At 37.3% G+C, this 22,380-nt stretch overlaps 1 protein-coding gene across 2 annotated transcripts in view; it reads left to right on the top strand.

The window, feature by feature from the left end:
- Positions 1–22,380, top strand: part of EML5 (EMAP like 5) — a gene marked incomplete at both ends in the record, with an annotated part of 118,172 nt that extends 95,792 nt beyond the window's left edge. Inside the window, 15 exons of one of the 2 annotated variants that reach the window (XM_082485905.1) lie at positions 268–346; positions 1,398–1,527; positions 2,156–2,254; positions 4,357–4,377; positions 9,622–9,795; positions 11,205–11,413; positions 13,376–13,533; positions 15,869–15,983; positions 16,452–16,640; positions 16,848–17,020; positions 18,303–18,465; positions 19,303–19,406; positions 20,980–21,133; positions 21,914–22,014; positions 22,344–22,380. In XM_082485905.1, coding sequence (XP_082342031.1) covers positions 268–346; positions 1,398–1,527; positions 2,156–2,254; positions 4,357–4,377; positions 9,622–9,795; positions 11,205–11,413; positions 13,376–13,533; positions 15,869–15,983; positions 16,452–16,640; positions 16,848–17,020; positions 18,303–18,465; positions 19,303–19,406; positions 20,980–21,133; positions 21,914–22,014; positions 22,344–22,380 — 1,906 coding nt within the window. Of the gene's footprint in view, positions 1–216; positions 347–1,397; positions 1,528–2,155; positions 2,255–4,356; positions 4,378–9,621; positions 9,796–11,204; positions 11,414–13,375; positions 13,534–15,868; positions 15,984–16,451; positions 16,641–16,847; positions 17,021–18,302; positions 18,466–19,302; positions 19,407–20,979; positions 21,134–21,913; positions 22,015–22,343 lie in introns of both variants that reach the window. The other variant, XM_082485904.1, reaches the window with a different exon arrangement.

Genomic DNA, 22,380 nt, shown 5'->3' with positions numbered 1-22,380 from the left:
GTCATTCACTGTAAAACAAGCTTTTGCATTAACCTAATGGATTGTTGAAGAATTGTTGGAAACCTAGCATGTTAAACAAAGGGGATTTCCCCCCCCCTCTCCCCCCCCCCCCTTTGACAGAGGTATTTCTTTTGAAGATGAATACAAACATCAGTTAAGCAGGATAGGGCTGTAAGTTTTCCATATGCAGTAGCAGGTTGGAAGGTACTGTGTTAGTATGGAATGGGTGACGGACAGCCTTCTCTTATTCACAGTTCTTTATTTCAGACCACCAGTTAGTAGGGCATTGCCACAGCCGGAGAAACTTCAGACAAATAATGTTGGGAAAAAAAAGAGACCTATAGAGGTAAGAAAAACATTGATCTCTTTGATCTCCTCTTCCTCTTCTTTTAGGATTTGTTTTTCCCAGAAATTGACAGATTTGTGGACACACTAAAAGATTGATTAATTTTAAGTGTATCACAGATGGAAATATTCAATAGCGAGTAAAGAGCCAAAAAAGTGGGAGAGAATTTTTTTTTTCTAAATCCAGAAAAGCCTGATATTACTTTTTCTTGCAAACATAATGGAGCACAACTTAATTCTTAGTAACAATAAAGCCTTTTTAATGTAGTGTGTTGAAAGCAATATGTCCTGTTCAGATAACTGAATTGTTAATGGATGTATTGTCACAAATAAAACTAAGCATCTTTTTACTGCAATTTAAAAAAAAAAAAAAATTTTAAAACTTTGTTTAAAATTCATCATTGTCAACAGTTTTAAAGATAAAATAACTTTTAAATTTTAATGATGATTTTAGCTTGGGCACCTGTGTTTTTTTCATCGCATGGCCCGTGCAAATGAATATACTCACTTTTGATTAATCTGAAGTGGAAATTTCATATAACCTTGAAAAATGCAGTTCTTCATATCAACTGAAATATTTTCTGTCATGAAAAAAAATGTTTGGTATAGCATAATAAATGGCCTTTGCCATCAGTGTTCTAGAAGTTTTAGGCTGTAATTTAGCTTCCTTAACTGCGGGCTGGAATTAAAGTGTGGACCAATGTTTGTCATTCTTTGTTTCTTAGTATCTTCTGATCAAAAGAGCTACGTTTTTCTTGGCTTACTGTAATTTATTTATTTATGTGCATGTGTATATGTGTGTGTGCACATACAAATATTCTACAGCATCCACCAAATAGAGACGATAGGGTGACATGACCACGTACGACAAGAATGAGCAGCAATGTAAGCTGTCGGGGAAGGCAGGATCTCAGGTTCTGTTGGTTTGAGACATTGTTAAACTCCTTTACTTCATAAGGACGTATTTGAAAAATAAAATCCTGGAAAAGTTTGTAAAGTTCATAATTGCTTTAAGGTTTTGTGTATCTAATAGATGTAAATATCTTTTTTAGGACCTAATTTTGGAGCTTGTATTTGGGTACCGCGGCAAGGACTGTAGAAACAACGTGCACTATTTGAATGATGGTGCTGATGTAATATATCATACTGCGTCTATTGGGATCTTGTATAATGTGGCAACAGGTAAAAGAAAACCCACTTGAGGAAAAAATGTTTCTTCACACACATGGAGTTACAGTTTATGAAGTAATATTATTTGTTGCTGAAAATTCAGTCTGTAGAGGTGATTCACAATAGCTGCATAAGCAAACTAAATATATTGAAACGTTTCCGGTGACTGAATTCTGAAGTAAGTAAAGATTTGATTATTTTAGTATTAGCTTTCTGAAAGTTGCTTATTAAAATGACCACAGAAACTAAAACAGCTGAACAATGGGGTCATTATAGTTGTTTAATGTTTTTTCTAAGACTAAGTTAATTATTTTTTATTTGGTTTACTTTTCAGACCTCTGTAGCACATACATTCATTCCCAATAACCAATTTAGTTTAGATAATTTAGACCTTGAAAAGAGTAACACAATGCTATTTGTTTCTGTGATGTTTAAGCAACTTGATGTAGAAAACTTGAGGGAATAGTTCGGTGTTACTAAGTGCTCTGTTAAAATTAGGAGTTTCTGTTTCCTGGTTTTAAGCTCCAAACTGCAACATCACCATAACACTGTTTTTTAACAAATATTATAATTTTTTCAAACATTAATCAAGTCTACGTGTGTATAAATGTTTTAATTAAAGTTGGAAATTTTTTTTCAGGCTCTCAGTCTTTTTACCAAGAACACAATGATGATATTTTGTGCCTCACTGTAAATCAGCACCCCAAGTTTACCAACATAGTGGCAACTGGCCAAGTAGGTATGTTTGTATTTTTGTAAAAAGAAATTAACATTAGAGCATGCAATTAGGGCCTTGTGAGTTCATGATAAATCACAGAAATATTTGATTATGCTATCTCCGTTTGTATGAGTGTTACTCAGTTACCTGTCCTCTTTTTATGTTTCTTTGAGTGTAATTTAATCAAGTTGAACAAAAAACATGGAGGCATTAAGACTAAGCTTATCTTTTGTTTGGAGTGTTAGCAAAAATATTTTTTAGAAATGTTAAGCCCCGTGAAATTAGTCTGGTTTTATTTAACTATCAGCTTGTGTTAGGCCTTCCAAAGAGTCATAGCCTTTCCAAAGAAGCTTAGTTGAGCTATCCTTCATTTCTACATGGACTAAACCCAGAATTCTTAAAATAGATATCATTTTATGTAGGTTTTCTCTCATCAGGCAGATTTATAATACCTACTTGATGTTTTGATAATACATAGTTGTAATATTCTAGGCAGAACCAAAAACCTAATGGTGTTTCCCTAAAGGTATATTTTCCCTCTTAATCTAAATTTATGTTTCATAGTGACATTAAAATTGATCTATGAACTAATCAGGTTTAAAAAAAAAAAAAAGAAAAAGAAAAAAACTACTTTGCATCCGCATAGCTGAACTAATACTGCTGTTTGTTTCCAAATTTTGCAGAATAGTGTCATTTTTGTAGTCCTGCAACCCAACTGCAGTTTTCATACCTTCAGTTGTTTCTCAGCAGATTCAAAACCACACTGTTTTCCTTAGTGCATAGAATACAAACACCCCTTAGTTTATTTTAGCCAGAATTGTGCTTTTTTTTTTTCCTGTAGGTTTGTTTTAGGTTTTATATCTAAATATGGTCAGTTTGACAGAATTTCTTACTTGCGTCCCTCTGTCTTTTCGATTTTTAGGTGCATGTCTCATTAAAACTGACTCATTGATAGTTATAACTGCTTAGCTAAAATAGCTTAATTTCTTGGTGAGTTTCTTGCCTCACATACATTTGAAGAATGGAAATTATTTAAATTGAAAAAATTATCGGCAGACTTTTGCCTATGGTTTGATTGCAAAGAACATTTGCAGGAATTAGACCTTTTATTGTCTTTAGGAATTTGCTTTTTCAGCATACGTCTCTTAATCTGGCTCTGTTTGCCTTTCCATATGATAGAATATATGGGAAGAATGTAGGCATAATGTGAAAATTTCTTCTTTCCTTGGATTTTCTTCAGTGTTCGTCTTACCCAGGAAGAAACACAGGACCCTTCATGCTTTTTTGTTTCATAATCATTTCTACATCAACTAGCAGTAGAACAATTTTAACTGTTTTGTAATGTGGATCACACAAATCAAGAGCAGATGACACTTAAAAATTAAACTACAAAACGTATTTTTAAGGAGAGAATTAAATCTGAAATATGAACTGGAAGCAGAATATGTTCAAACAATACCTATTTTTAGATTCTGAACAGATGTTAAGGAGCATATACTCCATAAAGAATATACTTAACTGCTGCTACTTTTCCTACTGATATGACTGGCACAAACATAACTTCACCGTCATGATTTAAATCTTCAAGAGATTTACAAAAACATTACTTCCTGTATTTTTAACCTGTAATGCTGTTATACAGTCTTGGTAATACTTCCCAGTACCTGAACCTTTATAATACTTATTTGTTAATGCTTCAATAGAAGAACATCGGGTGTATTTGCCACTTGTCCAGATCAGACTCAAACATTACTTCTTAGCAGAATAGCAATCAGCAGGGGTTTTTTTTCACTTAATTTATTAAAATATAAGTGACATGTAAAGTATGTTTTTTATTTAGTTTGGCAGAGAGAGACCAAAACTAGATCCACCAAAACTAGATTTTTGTGGTGTTACTCAAAATGGAAATCAAAATATATTCATTCTATGAATTTTTATTTCTGATATGACCACCTTTTATCACTAATTGTTCTTTAACACTAAAAGCAGTATTGGTGCTGCTGCAATGCAAAGAGATTGCATCAATGTGTGTGTTAGGAAATTACACTCAATGTGGCATATATTTTCTTTAGCACTTATCTTATTTCTGGTCTAATTATTTTTCTGCTGCTTTTCCATTACAGGAGACTCAGCAGATATGTCAGGTAAGGGAAATAAAATTTTAACATCTTTAGGTGTAGTTAGCCTATCTAGTAGCTGTCTGCAGCTTTATAGAGCAATAACTGACGTGAATTCATTTTTAGTTTATTAAAACCCCCTGTAAATCATTATACTGTCAGCACTAAATATAAACAACAGTTTAGCAAATTGTTAATATAGAAGCAATTAAAATGTTAGAACACACTTTAAAAACTACTTTTGTTATAACATTCTCCCTTCTTGCTGCCCAGTTATTAGTGAGTTCTAATTCATACTGCTACTGTAGCATTCCTGTCTATGCTTGCAGGTTTTACAGACATGTTGGGGCTGACAATTAACATTTGGTTTAGACACTCAATTGAGTCTAGTTTTAAATATGCATTTCTAAAGTAAATTCCATTGAGGAGGCCTAGGTGACTGAGTGAAAAAAACGATCACCTTTCACATTTATGTATGATTGTCATGCAGTTATTACCACTGATCCAAAATGGTTGTTATGATGTCGGTTTAATTTTTTCTGTATCATTTTGGGTCTTTGACAGTTTGACAGTCATCACTGAGCTATTTTTATATTAATATGTTGTTTTTTCCACTGTAATCTTAAAAATTCATCACCATCATGTGTGAGTGAGTTCATTGTTGAGCAGCCATAATTGTCTTGTGACACATCTTCAGAGATGCATAAATGTGTGTTCATGTGTACCTAGAAAGTATAATAATCTTCATGTGGATCTAAAGCTTCTTCTGTGAAGAACAAATGTACAATGGCATTTTTAATCTGTGTTGAATTCTTTTAAATATGCCAAATTGTGCTTGCTCTAAGGATGGGAGGAAGAATATAGGTACCTTTTCCCACACTTTTAAACTGTATAAAAGAAGCAGTGATGATATGGTTGTTCATATGAAAGCACATCTCTAGTCCTGCATATAATGCCTGGAGACTTTCCCTCTCTCACTGGCCTTCTTCCTACTGCAACTTTAGTTTGAGCTTGTGTATATTACTAAGTTTTGTTGTCACTGCCTGAAACCAGCACTGTTACTTTTTTCTTCTTTATGGAACCATTAGTCTGGAATCCAAGCTACTGCCTGCCTTCATTAGAAAGTTGCATAGTTTCACTTAATTTTTATCAGTGGCTATTTGGCACCTTTCTTACCGACAACTTTTGCTTTTCTACTTCCAGTTTTTTGTTGTCTACAGTGATGCAGTGGTTTTTGAAGCAGTAATGTTTGTAATAGGCTGGAATGGCAAATTAAGTTTCATAATGACTTGGTATGGATTTGCTCCATCTTACTGAAGATATTTTTTGTCCTGCCAGCCCATGATAGCTTTATCTAACTTCTCCCAGAAGGAGATGACACCTTAGAAAATCTTGTGAGAGCAGATGTTGAGCAGCTGGAGAACTCAAGAAGCAGGATGCTATGTCAGGACAGAGACTTTCTGAAGAACACTGTCAAGTAGGAGGACTCAATAGTCCACGTTCTCTGTCCTGCAAATCTTTCTCTGAAAGATTTTGTCAGTTCTTATTCATGAAATCTAGGTGAAAGTTTCTGTCTGCCACCCAAAAGAAAAATTTTGGCCAAGGTTATAGGGGAGGTGCGCAGGTCAAGGGCAATGCAGAGTTTTACCAAGGGGAGTGCTGAAGAGGGAAAAACAGTTCAGAGCCATAATAAAGCTTTCTCTACCCTCAAATTTCTGTACAGGCAGCAAGGCGTTTGCTGAAAATTTTGAGACATGCCAGTTGTTGCTAACCTCTACACATTCTGTTTTGATGGCCTGTCTATACTATTCTGTAGTACCTCTCAAAAGATGATGATAACAGCATGTTAGTGCCATTAAGAGGAAATTCCAATGGCAAACAGAAGAAATTTGGAAGATTGTTCTAAAGACTGTTTTGGAACCGCTGTGGAATTGTGCTCAAAAAGTTAGTTTCGAGTCGACGATAACTTCCTTCTTCAAATGCTGGAGGAACCAATGGGGAGAGGTGCCATGCTGGACCTTGTTCTTACCAACAAACAGGGGCTCATGGGGAATGTCACGCTCAAGGGCAGCCTTTGCTGTGGTGACTGTGAGATAGTGGAGTTTGAGATCCTTAGGGCGGAGGGGGAGGGCGCATTATAAGCTCGCTACCCTGGACTTTAGGAGAGCAGACTTTAGCCTCTTCAAGGATCTGCTTGCTGGACTACAGTGGCATAAAGACATGGAGGGAGGAGGGGCCCAAGAAAGCTGGCTAATATTCAAATACCACATCCTCTAAGCCCAGGAGCGATGCATACCGACAAAGAGGAAGTCAGGCAAAAATGCCAGGATGCCTTTGTGGATGAACACAGAGCTCCTGGACAATCTCAGACAGCAAAAGGAAGCCTACAGAGGGTGGAAGCAAGGACAGGTAGCCTGGGAGAAATACAGAGACATTGTCTGAGCAGCCAGGGATCATGTTAGGAAAGCTAAATCCCAGATAGCATTAAACCTGTCCAGGGACGTCAAGGGCAACAAGAAGAGCTTCTATAGGTATGTCAGTGACAAAAGGAAGACTAGGGAAAATGTGCCCCCCCCAACCCCCCGAAGAGAACAGGAGACCTGGTCACCTGAGATGTGGACAAAGGCTGAGGTACTCAAGGACTTTTTTGCCTCAGTCTTCATTGGCAAGGGCTCTAGCCACACCACCCAAGTCACAGAAGGCAACAGCAGGGACTGCGAGAATGAGGAATGGCCCAATGTAGGAAAAGACCAGTTTCAAGACCATCTGAGGAACCTGAAGGTGCACAAACTTATGGGACCTGACAAGATTCATCCATGGGTCATGAGGGAACTGGTGGATGAAGTTGTCAAGCCTCTATCCATCATATTTGAGAAGTTGTGACAGTCCGGTGAAGTTCCCACTGACTGGAAAAGGGGAAACATAACCCCCAATTTTTTAAAAGGGAAAGAAGGAAGACCTGGGGAACTACGGGGTGGTCAGTCTCACCTCTGTGCCTGGCAAGGTCATGGAGCAGATCCTCCTGGAAAAAATGCTGAGGCACATGGAAAATAAGAAGGTGATTGGTGACAGCCAGCATGGCTTCCCTGAGGGCAAATTGTGCCTGACAAATTTGGTGGCCTTCTATGACGGCATTACAACATTGGTGGATTATGGGAGAGTGACTGATGTCATCTGCCTGGACTTCTGCAAGGCATTTGACACTGTCCTGCACGACATCCTGGTTTCTAAATTGGAGAGGTGTGGATTTGACAGATGGACCACTCGGTGGATAAGGATCTGGCTGGATGGTCGTACTCAAAGAGTTGCAGTCAACGGCTCAATGTCCAAGTGGCAAGCAGTGATGTGTGGTGTTCCTCAGGGGTCAGTACTTGGACCAGTGCTGTTTAACATTGTCTGCAACGTGGATGTTGAGATTGAGTGCTCCCTCAGCAAATTTGCCGACAACACCAAGCTGTGTGGCGTGGTCGACATGCTGGAGGGGAGGGTTGCCATCCAGAGGCACCTGGACAGGCTTGAGAGGTGCGCCTGTGCAAACCTCATGAAGTTCAATAAGGCCAAGTGCAAGGTCCTGCACGTGGGCCAGGGCAATCCCAAGCAAAAATACAGGGCAGGCAAAGAATGTATTGAGAGCAGCGCTGAGGAGAAGGACTTGGGGGTGTTGGTGGATGAGAACCTCAACAGGAGCTGTCAATGTGTGCTTGCAGCCCAGAAAGCCAACCATATCCTAGGCTTTATCAAAAGAAGTGTGGCTATCAGGTCGAGGGAGGTGATTCTGCCCCTCTGCTGAGGTCTCATGAGACTCTGTCTAGAGTACTGCATCCAGCTCTGGGTCCCCAACATAAGAAGGATATGGGCTGCTTGAGCAGGTCCAGAGGAGGGCCACAAATGTGATCAGAGGAGTGAAGCACCCCTCCTATGAGGACAGGCTGAGAGAGTTGGGGTTGTTCTGCCTGGAGAAGAGAAGGCTCCGGCGAGATCTTATAGTGGCCTTCCAGTATCTGAAGGGCACCTACAAGAAAGCTGGAGAGGGACTTTTTACAAGGGCATGTAGTGATAGGACAAGGGGTAATGGCTTCAAACTGAAACAGGGTAGATTTAGAATAGATATTGGGGAAAAAAAATTCACTCTGAGGGTGGTGAGGCATTGGAACATGTTGCCCGGAGAAGTTGTGTAGCCCCATCCCTGGAAGTGTTCAAGGCCAGGCTGGACAAGGCAACCTCGTCTAGTGGGAGCTGTCTCTGGCCGTGGCAGGGGTGTTGGAACTAGATGATATTTAAGGTCCCTTCCAACCTAAACTATTCTATGATTCTGTGTGGTTCAAATTTTACCTAGGTCCCTGTGCCTACTGTTTCCCATCATATGTGTGCCTTTGAGGGACTAGGTTAGGCTGATTAGAAACACAAATCATGGAGCTGAAATAGAATTTAGTTTACGTGAATCTGGGTCTATGACAATAAGCAGTAACTTCCAGACTCTGTAGTCAGATTTACTAGAGATCAGATGTAAAGAAGTTTCAGAGAGAATCTTACTCTCCTGAAAATGCCCTAGATGTTATTCAGAGAATGCAAACTGTACATGGATTGCCAGATCTTTGGAGAAGGCATTGCATTTGGAAAAAACCTAGCTGTCATCATAATAGAAAACATCATGTACATTAGAAGCATGGAAAGACAGTTCTTACTGCAAAGAGCTTGCAGTCTAAACAATGCAAACTAAATTAAATACCCTAGTTCTTCTACATGAGTAAAAAAAGCTGATAATTCAGCTGGCGTTCTCCTAAGAGAGCATGCATTTCAGACAGATGGCCATTTTGTAGAAAAGGAGATTTTGGTCTTTCGCTGTAAACTAATTTCTCTATATCTATCAGTTGTCCTAAAGCCCCATGTAGAAATTACATTTTTGATAGTCGACTCAATATTTATGAAGGTTTTTGAGATAGCATTCTGAGCGAAGTTTTACTAGGAGAAAAACAGGACAAGACAGCTTGCTTTCAGAGTTTCGGTTGTGCTTCAGAAGTTTAGTAACAGGTTAAGCAAAGTTTCATCTCCAGTAGTGTAATGAGGCCAACTTCTTAGTCCTACTTAATGATCCTGTTTGTTGTAAATTGGTTTTCAAAGGGAGGCCAAAATCTCCTTTCTTTTCTTTCTTTTTTTTTTGTCTGACCAGAACAATTTTATTTGTCTTATTGAAAAATATTAACTGCTTCAATAAGTCGATCATTAGCCATTTTCAAAACATATACTGATTATGTTTTTGTATTTGTGTAGCTACAGCTCCTTCTATTCACGTATGGGATGCAATGAACAAACAGACACTATCGGTACTGCGGTGCTACCATTCAAAGGGCGTTTGCTCAGTCAGTTTCAGTGCCACTGGCAAACTGCTGCTCTCCGTAGGGCTGGATCCCGAACACACCATTACCATTTGGAAGTGGCAGGAAGGTAGGAAAGTGATTGCTTTTGTAGGATGTGTTTATATTGTTAGAGGTATGTTGGCTTGAGTCAAGAGCAATTGTAACTTAAAAATATCAGCAGATCGAAAACTATTACAATAAATGCTGTGCACAAAGCACTGTACAAGAAAAGGTAAAATAAGTGTACTTACCCGTTCTAGTAACGGATATATTTATATCTCCTTTGGAACTGTTGTTTAAAGATCAAGATAGTTCACTGATTTCCAGTTAGAATAATTAAAGAAAATTGTAGTCTTCATTCTTTTTTATTTCAGTCATTTCTTTGCTGCTTGGTAAAAACTCTTTATAAAATCTTTTTTCCTCCCAGAAGAAATTTTCTAGTCATCTCTGGTTTTATTCTTCTCTGAAATCTGATTACTGACAAGGTGGTTGCACTTCTAAAATTATCCCCCCAAAATTGCAAATTGCAGAAGCATGATGCCAGTACAGCTCCTCTATGCAGCTATGTAATTGGTGTCTTAAGCTGTACTACATCTTTTCAGATTGGCTTTGATCTGAGTTCAGGATTTAGGCCAGCTCCTTTCCTCTTCTCCTCTGTCTGGCAAAGCCATGCCCAGATTATGAAACTGATTCTCCAGTCTTAGGGGTTTATTTCCTCTCATTGGAGATTTCCGTTGATCAACTAGTATGTCTCAGAAGTTCAAAGATCAGCTGTCAAGTTAAGCTGTGAAGGATCACTTTTTATTATCTGCTACATCCTGTGGAGGTGGACGCAATGTCAAATGTGTATTTATACAATCTTAGGTAGTGTGAAGGATGTGTGGTGAAAGCCCATGCAGCAATTAACTGCCATTTCAGTCAGAACGTGCCTTCAGAGTTGGTACGGATTCAGCCTGGCAGCTAAGGATCCAGATGAGGGGTCTTCATATGGGTCAAAATGTCTGATCATAACACCTCTGAAGAGACTGGAAAAGCATTACCTTTGAATCTAAGACCATATGTAACAAAGGCAGTTTCATCATTTTCTGCAGAAAGAAGAAAGTTTTCTAACTTTAGACAAAAGTTGCAGAGAAGCCGCTTGATAGTCACTTGTAATTTGTCCAGAGTTTGGGATTTTCAGGGGAGTTGTAGGAATATAAGAGGAGATGGAAACTTCCTTGGATCTCAGTTCCTAACTCTTTTATAGTTCTGAGGAAATGGAAAATTATAAGTAGATGGCATTTTCATTAGGTGCTACACTTTGCTACTGGGTCTTATTAAACGATTTTTTTGTATATGCATCTTAATTTAGTTTTAATGTAGGAGCAGATTGTGCTTTTCTTCCTGACCTGTGTGGTCTTGGATGACTCCTCATACTCCATAATTTTTATATTTTTTTTTTAACCATAAATGTATATTTTCTCAGCAAATTCAAAGTGTCCGTTTTCATTCTGCCAGGTGCCAAAATTGCCAGCCGAGCTGGTCATAACCAGCGTATATTTGTAGCAGAATTCAGACCAGATTCAGACACCCAGTTTGTTTCTGTGGGAGTAAAACACGTGAGGTTCTGGACGCTGGCTGGAAGAGCTCTTCTCAGTAAAAAAGGGCTGCTGAGCTCCATAGAAGATGCCCGAATGCAAACGATGCTATCTGTAGCATTTGGAGCGGTACGTAGCTTAACAAACTATTTTAAAATGTATACAAACAAAAATTTTTGGACTTTTCTGCCTTTATTCAGTTCAATGAGACTTTTCTAACCTGCTAATGTGTATGTCAGTTGTTTTATTAAACTCAGTTTAGCGTTTCTAATGCTTGCCTGCTAGTTAGAACTAATACCAGCTTTCTGTAGAACAGAAAAGAGAAAAGATTATGGATTTTTATGTTTTCAAAAAAGCAAACATAGGTGCTTTGGACTGATAATATGCTGCTTGGTATTTAATCCAGGTAAAACATAGCCGACTCTGGACTGCAGGAGCCAAACAGTAAAAATAAGGCTCGTTTTATGCCCACCTAGGGGTGATTGTATTATAATCTGTATGCGTTACTACTCATGGGTGATCTGAGAGCAGCATTGTCCTGGAGCATTCATTATCATCTATAACTATTAGGTGACCGCAGTAGGATTTTTATTTTGCTTTGGGGTTTTTTTGACAGATGCTGGCCTTATTGCTAAGTTCCACAGCTTTGTCATTTCAGGAGTTGCTCTATATGAGCAGCGGTCATCTCTTCAGCTGTGCAGATAGCCACAGATTTCTTTTGTGAAGTGGTGCTTCTCTTTTATGGCGTGTGTTACTGTCCTGCTTGCTGATTTGCCTGTTGGGTCCAGGCTGAATTTGTAGTATTGATTTTGATTTTTGAAACTGTAGATGGCCTGTGGTTTCATTTTTCATGAGACTATCTCTTTTCCAGAGTGGTGCCTCTCTCTCTCAGGTACCTCTGATTTAAGAGAGAGTCCTGCAAAGCAACACGATATCTTCCAAATGATAACTGTTAGACATGCACAGCCTGGGCATTAGTCTTGGGTTTGGGAAACCTCTATGAACGTTCTTATGGAGGGACAGATTCTTAGCATGAAAATCAGGCTGTATGCTGAATGTTCTGGAGTATGGTATGAGGTTGTTTGAGGATGCAAAGCTTGCAGTGGTTTTCTAAAAAGCTGTGCAAAGTGAATAAAGCCAAAGCTGGTGTGTTCTCCGTACTTCCTGTAGGGATCAGTTCTGGGAGTGCTTTTCTTTCTTGATTTTTGTCTCAGGAGCTAGTTCAGGTGCTCCTAAACAGGAGTTGGAAACAGCCAAACAGTAATGCTGTGAGGATGACAGAGGATCTGTTCCCAAATTCATTTCCAGTCCTCTTTTATTTACTTGTTTATTGGGGCACCCCCACACACACCTCCTTAAAAAAACAATGTAGAACATCAACCCACCTGAGTCAAGGAAACCGTTCTTGCCAAATCTATACATATGTACTGGTACTCTAAAATACTACACATGATACTTAATTTAAGGATTGTTCATGTCAGTAACTAAAACAGTTTTGTTCAATAACCAGTTCCTGTTGGTTTTAAGTGTATTGTAATAAATTGCCCTTAAATTTTAGAGGTAATTAAATTTATTTTATTAACTTTCAAAAACAGGAAGCAGAAGAAAAGAACAGACAGCTTTTAGTTCTGAGTTAAGTTAAACTGTTTTCTTCATAAGCTAATGGTTACTGTAATCCAATGAGTAAATTCGCCTAACAACAAAAATGACTGCAAGCATAATGTACATAGCAAGGGGGTACAAACTGCCTGTTTGTGTGAAATGTCAAAACCGTTCATGGATTTCTACTTTTTTACCACAGTTTGCACACCTGATAGGCTGAAAACATAGATAACCCTATGGCTGAAGCTTAAGTCATTGCATTTCTTCTTGCAGTGCAGAGCCTATTAGCTACAAGATGGCATGTTTCAGATTTCAAGAGTGAGCTCGTTGTTTTGTCCCTACAGGTTATTACCCCTTCCACTATTTGCTCTACAGCAGCAAATAAAAGCAATCTAGTCTAAATGCAAATAGCGATGATATTTATTTCTGAATGTTTTTCTTCCTGCCTTACTCAGAATCAGATGATGAGTATATTTTTCCCCTTTTCAGAATAACTTGACATTTACAGGTACTATCAGTGGAGATGTTTGTGTTTGGAAAGATCATGTGTTGATACGAATTGTGGCCAAAGCTCACAATGGACCTGTTTTCACAATGTATACCACGTTAAGAGATGGTTTGATCGTTACAGGAGGCAAAGAAAGGCCGTGAGTCGTCTTTTTTCTTTTTTCTGCATGTACATGTGTTCTCTAAAAGTGGTTTGGATTCATGCCATCTAACACTAGGCAGTTGAGACATCAAAGCTAGAAGAGTAGTCACTTTCGGATCCCTGAATAGGTGGTATGCCAAAAAAGTAGCAACCACCTCTAAAGTGCAGGTAAGCCCATATGAGCTTTGAGTACCTATTTTTTTCCATTGATTATAAGAGAAAGGCTAGAATCCTGACCTGGGTGCCTTGCTGAAGTATCTAAAGTCAAGGGGGATGAATCAGAATCTAAATGCTGTACAGCTTCTAGGTAACAGTCTTTCTAAAGCACACGCGCAAGTTCTTCAGACATTTTATGATGACTTTATATTGCTTTGGTTAAAAATAATAGGCAAGTGTAAAATAAATGGTGTGAATCGATTATCAATTATATTGGATTATCAATTATACTGCATTACATCAGTCAGGTAATGTTTCTCTAAGTACAAATACACAGTTATCAAAGAGATGATACAGTTCTCCCTCCTTAAGCAGAAAAGGGCTGGACTATTATAATCAAAAGTCGCCTTGAAATCACCTTGTCACTAAATGGTTCAGTGGCATTTATCACAGCAGTATTATTGGTGAGAGAAGGCAAAAAAATTTAGTTTGAAATATAGCTTTAAGCATTAAGAAGTTCCCTCGTCCTTGGTGGGTTAGTTCTTTTTCTGAAGTTTAACCGGCGTTGTTAATCCAAGTGATTTGCACAATTGTGATAAATAAATGAATGATAAATATTATAATAGCATAATGCACAGCTTCTTTTAAAGGAAGGATCTGTTTAGTTATGGTGGCAGAGGCAAGCTGTATTCTCTCAAATCTAAGGTACAGCAACACCATTTGTTTCTGGGGTTGTAAGCAAAATATCTTTTCAAGAATTTTAGGGTTTTTGTAGCACTTTGCTAATCATAAAAGAAGAAAAAAGTGCTTCAGCTCTAATACAGTCTGTCTGATGGCATGATAGTGTCCCATTTTGCAGGACACAGGCCACTTACCACCTTTTCCTTAAATAGTCCTTAAAGATCCTGGTTGATATTCAAACCCAGCTGAAAACTTACTTATTCCTGTGTCTGAAGTATTTTCTTCTAGTATTTATAAAACTATTATCATGGTTTTATTTGGAAAACGTTCTCTCTACCAGTTCGCTTTAGAGTCTCTTTATAATTAGTATTTGACCTGAAAAAAATGGAAATTAATAACAGTAAGAAACAATAATTCATCTCCTGTGGGAAAATGGAGTATTGAAAGTATACAAAACAAATTCTACATTTAGGGAAATTGTATATTTGCTTCTGCTTTGGCATCTTAATTGCAGTTCACCAGCCTCTTTTGATAAAAGCTTTTTGCTGAGTGTGAGGACCAATCATATGTCAAAACAGTGCTATTGGGAAGCAAAGAATATTGCTAGTACAAAAGCAGTAATTTTGATTAAACATTCTGGAGTTCTTTCTCAGGGTTCGTTCAGTAATCAAAGTTGTAACACTGGCAGCTCAATATTGTGGATCATTATATTTTCTTTTCTCTTGGGGGAGATTCTTTTCTCTTTGAAGACACAAAACATGTCCCAGCTCAACAGGAAATGCCAGACTTATAACTGTCTCATTAAACATTGTCTCCTTTTTAGAAACTTTTTTAGTTTTAATGTGTTCTTTATGGAAATACCCAGCTAATAAGTATTAATCATGAAAGCACTAAGTATTTCCCACCCACTTTCAAGAGAATGGGTATCTCGTGCAATTAACATTGAGTGATTTTTCTCCTGTATCTTTGTTATTTATTTCACAGCAGTGAAAATAGTGAAATTTTCACAAAAGTGAATCTTTTGTTGTTTTTTTCACAGTAGTAAAATATGTATCTTTTTTTTTGTTTTTTTTTTTTTGTTGTTTTTTTCACAGTAGTAAAATATGTATCTTTCCTGTTTCCCTCAACTATATTTTGATAATCTCTGCCTCTCTCAATAATAAGATCGCAGTTTGTTCACACACTTAACTGTTCCTTTGACTAGACAAATTCCCTAAGAGCTCCTAATTCAGACTAAGCTTAGCAGTGACCATCTTTCAACTAGTTCTGTAAAGTAGTGTGGTGAGGATTTTGAATCGGTATTTTTTGCTTAGCTGGGAGGCTCAGCGTATTAACATCACTGGTTCAGTAAAAACAAATGGAATCGTTAATGATTTAAACATACTAAAACACCTCGTTTATAGTACATTCCATTAAATAATATAGGTCTTTCATAGATTAATTGTATTTTTTTGTGCCAGCCATCATACTCATGGTTGTTCCTGATTTCTTCATAGTTCAAAGGAAGGAGGAGCAGTTAAGCTATGGGATCAAGAGCTGAAACGATGTCGTGCCTTCAGACTAGAGACAGGACAACTGACAGACTGTGTTCGATCTGTTTGTAGAGGCAAGGTAAAGAAAGTGTCATGTCTTTAAAATGAAGCTTTTAATTTGTGAACTGATCTATATAATTAAATATAGGAAAAATTGCTTCCTCTTTCTCTTATAATTAGTATTTGAAATTAAAGGTTGAGCTAGAAGTTGTCTACAACTGATTTTACAGCAGGAAAAAATCTACTTTGGGAGATCTTAGTCTCACTGAGGATAATATTCTGTATATATTTTTATGAAAGACTAAGGATTTCTTTTCTATTTTCACACATCAAATATCTGACTTAAAAGCAATAACTCAACTAGCATCATGATTTATTTATAGCTTTGTACTTTAATGAATCATAGAGGAGTTTAAAAAATAAATTATTGATTACTTGATTTCAGCAAATCATCTTGACAGAACAGTAGCTTTGTATTATATCTTTATTACTGTTCATCACGAGTAGTTAATGTATTATATCAGAGATAATTCTTTCACTGTTCCAGGGGAAAATTCTTGTCGGGACAAGAAATGCTGAAATTATCGAAGTTGGAGAGAAAAATGCTGCGTGTAACATTCTAATTAATGGTCATATGGATGGACCAATCTGGGGCCTAGCAACGCATCCTTCCAGAGATTTTTTCCTTTCTGCTGCAGAAGACGGCACAGTAAGACTCTGGGATATTGCTGAAAAGGTAGGTGTTGCAGAACAGTTGTTGTTTCGGGGGAAAAAAGAAGTTAAAAAATCCTAGACTTGTGGTGGTGCTGAGGATTCAAAACTTGTTTTCTAATGTGTTCTGAGAATAATCCATCTGATAGTGGGAAACTGTTAGCATTGAGGTACTTTTGAAATATGAACAAATAGAAACAATTTACTCTTCTGGGTATTTATTTCTTCACAGAAGATGCTGAACAAAGTCAGCTTAGGACACGCAGCTCGTACTGTTTGTTACAGCCCAGAAGGTGATATGGTAGCTATTGGCATGAAGAATGGAGAATTTATTATCTTGCTTGTGACCTCTCTAAAAATTTGGGGGAAAAAAAGGGACAGAAGATCAGCGATTCAAGATATCAGGTCAGAAAATATAATGCCTTTGTCTGTTGAAGTATTCTAAACATCTGTAGTATTTTGATTTTTAAAAATACAATTTTATGTTCTGAGGAGCACTGCAATGATATTTCAGAGAGTTGCAATCAATGAGTGAATTGTGAAGTTTGTGTGATTACTCTGATACCAGGAATAAAAAGAGGGGGGGGAGGGGTACACAAAGATAAGAGATAGCAATGAGTCAAAAAGCAGGCATTACCACAGGGGGATTGTCAGATGATATTGCCGAGGATTAGTTAAAATAAAGGGTGAATGGGGAAGTAAATGGACGATAGGAAGAGACCATCCAAACCAGGGGGCAGATGAGAAAGTGTGAAAAGGAGCAGGGTGAGATGATGTGTGGGAGGTAAAATGAGACAAGAAGTGTACAGGTGAAGACTGGATTGTGAGAGGCAATGGAAACTCCTGTCTGTCGGTTTGCTCTTTGTTGTGTTAGAAAGGAGTTAGCAGAAGTAAAATATTGCTTCTGTTTCCGGAGTGGAGGACAAGACTGTTCCTTCTGTGAGGTAAAGTGATTGTGATCAGCTCAGGGAAGCTTCTGGAGAGCAAAGTGGCATGAGTGGGAGATATATGAGCAAACAGGGACCTTGCTGCAGGAAGGTAGGAAAGTCCTGCTAGGTGTTAGGGGGTTGCTGGAATCAGAAAGCTGTCCCAAGGTATGTCTCAGAGATAATAGAAATAAAGCAACTTCCCTAGTAACACAAAAAGGGCTGTGAGGAATTTGTTTAGCTCAGGTAGCTACTGAGTTTCAAGACTTGAAAGGAAAATTCAAGGAAAGAAACCACTGTGCAAAGATACATCAGGCAGATGAAAGGTTTGATTTCACATCTTTTTATTCAGTACATTTCTTCTGGAACATCTGGCTTTTCTTCATTTGCAGCATTTAATTTTTTGTAGTTTGTAGCCTTGTAAGTATAGAGCTAGAGAGTTGAAGTCATCAAGAGCATGTCCCAAAGTTGTTAGACCATTGAGATGGTAATGAGATCAGATAATGAATAGAATTATTCCAGAGATGTTCCCAGTTCACTTATATGTGACATCTGTACCAAAATTATTGTCACCTTTTACTGCATATATGTTTCCTGATAATTTTGTTTCAAAAGTTATTTTGCTTAGCAAACAAATACTCTGTCTCCATTTTTAGTCCTGAATAGCAGATACTTGAAATGCAAATTTACCTGTGCTTCCCAAATATTAGAATCTGTTGTAAGTTCGAACCTGTGTTCATATAAACCTTTTATCTGTTCAGGTTTAGCCCAGATTCTCGTTATTTGGCAGTTGGTTCCAGTGAGAATGCAGTGGATTTTTATGATCTGACTTTGGGTCCCACGCTAAATCGAGTCAGCTATTGCAAAGATATCCCAAGTTTTGTGATCCAGATGGACTTCTCTGCAGATAGCTCTTATCTCCAGGTATCAGTCGTTAATTGTTCAGGATACTGAATGGAAATCATACTGATGACAGATACTCTGCAAGAATTCTCCTTATATTAAATAATATTCTCCCTGTATTAAATACAAGAAATAAGCATAGGAATGAGAAACAGATTTCAAAATCACTGTAATGTGTCTCCCTGCCTTTTTACCTCTGTGATGCTGATAGGGTATCTTAAAAGAGGAAGGACTACAGTCTATCATTCTGTAAGCTCCCGGGACCTATGAATTCTTCATATCCCTGACCAGAACGCTAGCATTACATATCATTTCAGTGCTAGCCTTCGTGCAGCAGCACCAAAATCATGGTGTTACAACTCCCAGTCACAGGGCTCAAGACATTTCTTAAAATAAAGTGGGCATATTTTGCTTTCTATATTTTATTCGCATCTGAGAGGAGGAATAAGCTTCTCTCTCTATCAAATCAACACTTACAGGCTGAGAGGAGTACCTTTGTGTCAGTGTTAAAGATGTGAGTTCATTTTGCCTTATTTATTTATACACACACACACATACATACTAACACACACAATATATAGAGGGAATTAGTATGGGCAGGATGGGAGACATTTCAATTATTTTTTTATGAAATAGACATTTTAAAATTTAAGATATCTTAAGCTTTCTCACTGTTGCTTTATGCTTGTGTAGATTTTTGAGAATTTTCAACTCATTGAGCAAGTTTTATTAATAGCTAAGTTTATTATAGATTAAAAGATAACTATGAAGAAAATGCTTTTCAAAGCCCTTTAAAATTACATTTTCATCTTTTCAATCAAGTTCATGTATTCTAAATTCTCTGTGGTCATCTCAAAGGTCTCTACTGGGTCTTACAAAAGGCAAGTCTATGAAGTGCCTTCAGGAAAACAGCTTGTGGACCAGGCTGTGATTGACAGAATAACGTGGGCTACTTGGACAAGGTAAATGATTCCCACGTTTACACCTGTTAGAACTCTTGTAATGTCCAGGAGAAGCACCTAATGTTTGAAAGCGTATTTCACCCCTTCATTCTGTCAGATATTTTCTTTTAATGCACCCACATGCTCTGGCAACAGATCAGATAAGTACAGTACAGCAAAAGACATTACATAGCAGATTCCCTCAGCAGAACATGAGCTGTTTGACCGGTGGGGACACCTGATAAAAACCGGTCTCTCTAATGTGTACCTTGCTATTCACTGGGCATCTCTAGCTTCCTTTGATATTTCTCTGGCAGCCTCAGTAGTTTTTCATCGAACTCTGCAAATTACTTGGAATACTTCACTATTTGCCTCAAAATAGTGACTTGGGGATACGAGTAGAGGGAAAATTAAAACATATCAAAGTATGAAAAGACAGTACAAGGCTGTGATAATTCAAGTTTTATTTACAGTGTCACACTAATGGTATCTGTATATTAAAGTTGCTATTAACATTTGCATAATAAAAGGTATACAAAAGTACTTTTAAATACCTTAAAGTTAATCTATTTTCGTCAAAATAGACTCTGAGGGTGCTCTGATTAGCACCCTCAGACAAATATTGAGAATAAATACTTGAAAATTTTCTGCATATGAACCACTTTAAACAATAATAATCCTGACTATTTGCTGCAAGACATGACTAAATCTCCGAGCTTTCCAGAGGGCTCTGAAAAACTTATATTGCTAGCTTCCTGTTTGCTGTTTGGGTAATCCACTTTTGTCACCTCTTTGATGTGAAAACAAGAAACCTGTGTTTTCTGACCAAATTCAGAATGTCTGAAGTAATCATTCCTTTTTGAATGTAGTGTACTGTGCTCTGATTTGGGGGGAAAAATCACAGACAATTTCCCAAATCCTTCCCCTATTAACAAATGATAAAGTGCTTTTTTTCTGTGCATTCTTGGAAATGTGCGTATACACTCTAAGCAGAGCTGAATAAAAAGCAACTTTTCACAAGGCTTTGCAAAGGAAATTTTCTATAAATGTCTGGTTTGGATCTTAAGATAATTATGTTTTCTGTTCAGGACAGTTTCTCTCTCCCTCTGGTTATAATGAAGGATCTTCACTGAACTCAAGGAAACTTCTTATCTAATTGATAGGAAAATATTGAAGAATCAGCAGAACATAGTTATAATGAGAATATACATGCTTTTGTTTTTCAGAAGCTGAAACATTCATCTAATGCTTATGCTATGGCTTTCTGTTTTTAATTGTCCTTTCTTTATTCATTTTTTTTGGCAAATGCCTCACTGAGCAATATTAGTACTATTGATTTCATGTCTGCTTCTTAGTGTTGTCATCGGCCACATTATTTTGAGAATTATATCACTGAATCAGTTTCAGAAGCAAATATGGAATGATACAAAAATTAATTACAGAGTAAAACCTATACAAGATGTGTATGTGTAAGAATAAAATGTAAAAATTACATTCTTATAAAACCAGTTACAATATGAGAGCTGCTTACTATTTCCTTACTCGATTGTTTTTGGTGTAGTTTCCAAAAGAATCTCTTGCTCTTCTGTTTCAGTGTTCTAGGGGATGAAGTAATTGGAATCTGGTCCAGGCATGCTGAAAAAGCTGATGTAAACTGTGCCTGTGTCTCTCACTCGGGAATCAATCTTGTAACAGGCGATGATTTTGGCATGGTCAAACTTTTTGACTTTCCGTGTCCTGAAAAATTTGTAAGAACTTTTTTTTTGCGTTGTTACAACAAGTACTGTTGAATCTATGGTCTTGTACTGTTTCTCTAGAAGACATACGATGGAAATACTTCCTTCTCTAAATTTGTAGCTTTTTCATGCACCTACATAGCTTTAGCTGTATAGTTTCATAAGCATGCTTCACCTCGAAGTTTTTTTACCATTTTGTGTAATAGCTCTTGCTATGAGCTCTTGTAGGTGTTGATATTGTCTGCCAGTCTGCATTAGCATAGTTCCTTTGTACTGAAAATCTCAAAGCCCTTAGTTTTATTTATCCACATCTCCATTTGACAGATGAGGAAGAATGCTGCTAGTTTTAGTCCCATCTGTGTATTTCCATGGATGAAGAGTTTACAGATTTTTCACTAACACTAGTACTGTTAATTTTCAGGATTCGAGACTGCACAGTGTAAACTCCTTACACACTTATAATGAAAATAATTTTTTCAGTGTTAGGCATTTTATACAAAATTTAGAGGTTAATCATGTGACAAGATATATTTTATTTTATAGCGTTAGCTTGAGCATTGTTCCCAATTTGCAGGTGCTGTCTCATTTGGTGACAATTTAATCTGCATTGCAGCTCAATAGTAGTTTTCCTTCAGGAAATCTTTCATGTTTGAAAAACGATATAACATTCTGAAAGATGTAAATACATGATGCAATAAAAAGGTAGATAAAAACATGCATGCTTTGTTTGATTTAGGAGGACACAGAGTATTTAGACTCTCATTTTATTGTCGGGTTGTTTTTTTTTTCCAGGCAAAACACAAACGATTTTTAGGTCACTCTGCCCACTTAACTAATATTCGATTTACAAGTGGAGATAGATACGTGGTCAGTGCTGGAGGGGATGACTGCAGGTATGTATCCATTCCATTATTGTCAAAAAGTACACAGCAGTAGACGTCGACAATCCATAGCAGTATAAAGCTCAAGTTCAGAGTCTTTATCTTTTTATCTGCTTGCTTGCTTTTCTGTTTGTATATAAAGAAATGGATATTTGCAACAAAATAAGTAGCCCAGATGTTAAATATGAACAATTAAGACTTACTAAATTGAAATATGTTTACAACTGTATTCAGAGCATCATGCTTTTAACTGAAATTTTTCTTCTGACTGTATTAGCCATTTATGTTAACAATACTGTAGTCTTTTTAACCTCACAATTAATATCTTTTTGAAAACACAGCTTATTTGTTTGGAAGTGTGTGCATATGCCTCATTGA

The sequence above is a fragment of the Vanellus vanellus genome (genome assembly GCF_965231255.1).
Source record: "Vanellus vanellus genome assembly, chromosome: 6".
Lineage (NCBI taxonomy): Eukaryota > Metazoa > Chordata > Aves > Charadriiformes > Charadriidae > Vanellus > Vanellus vanellus.
This window is presented reverse-complemented; position numbering and strand designations above follow the sequence as displayed.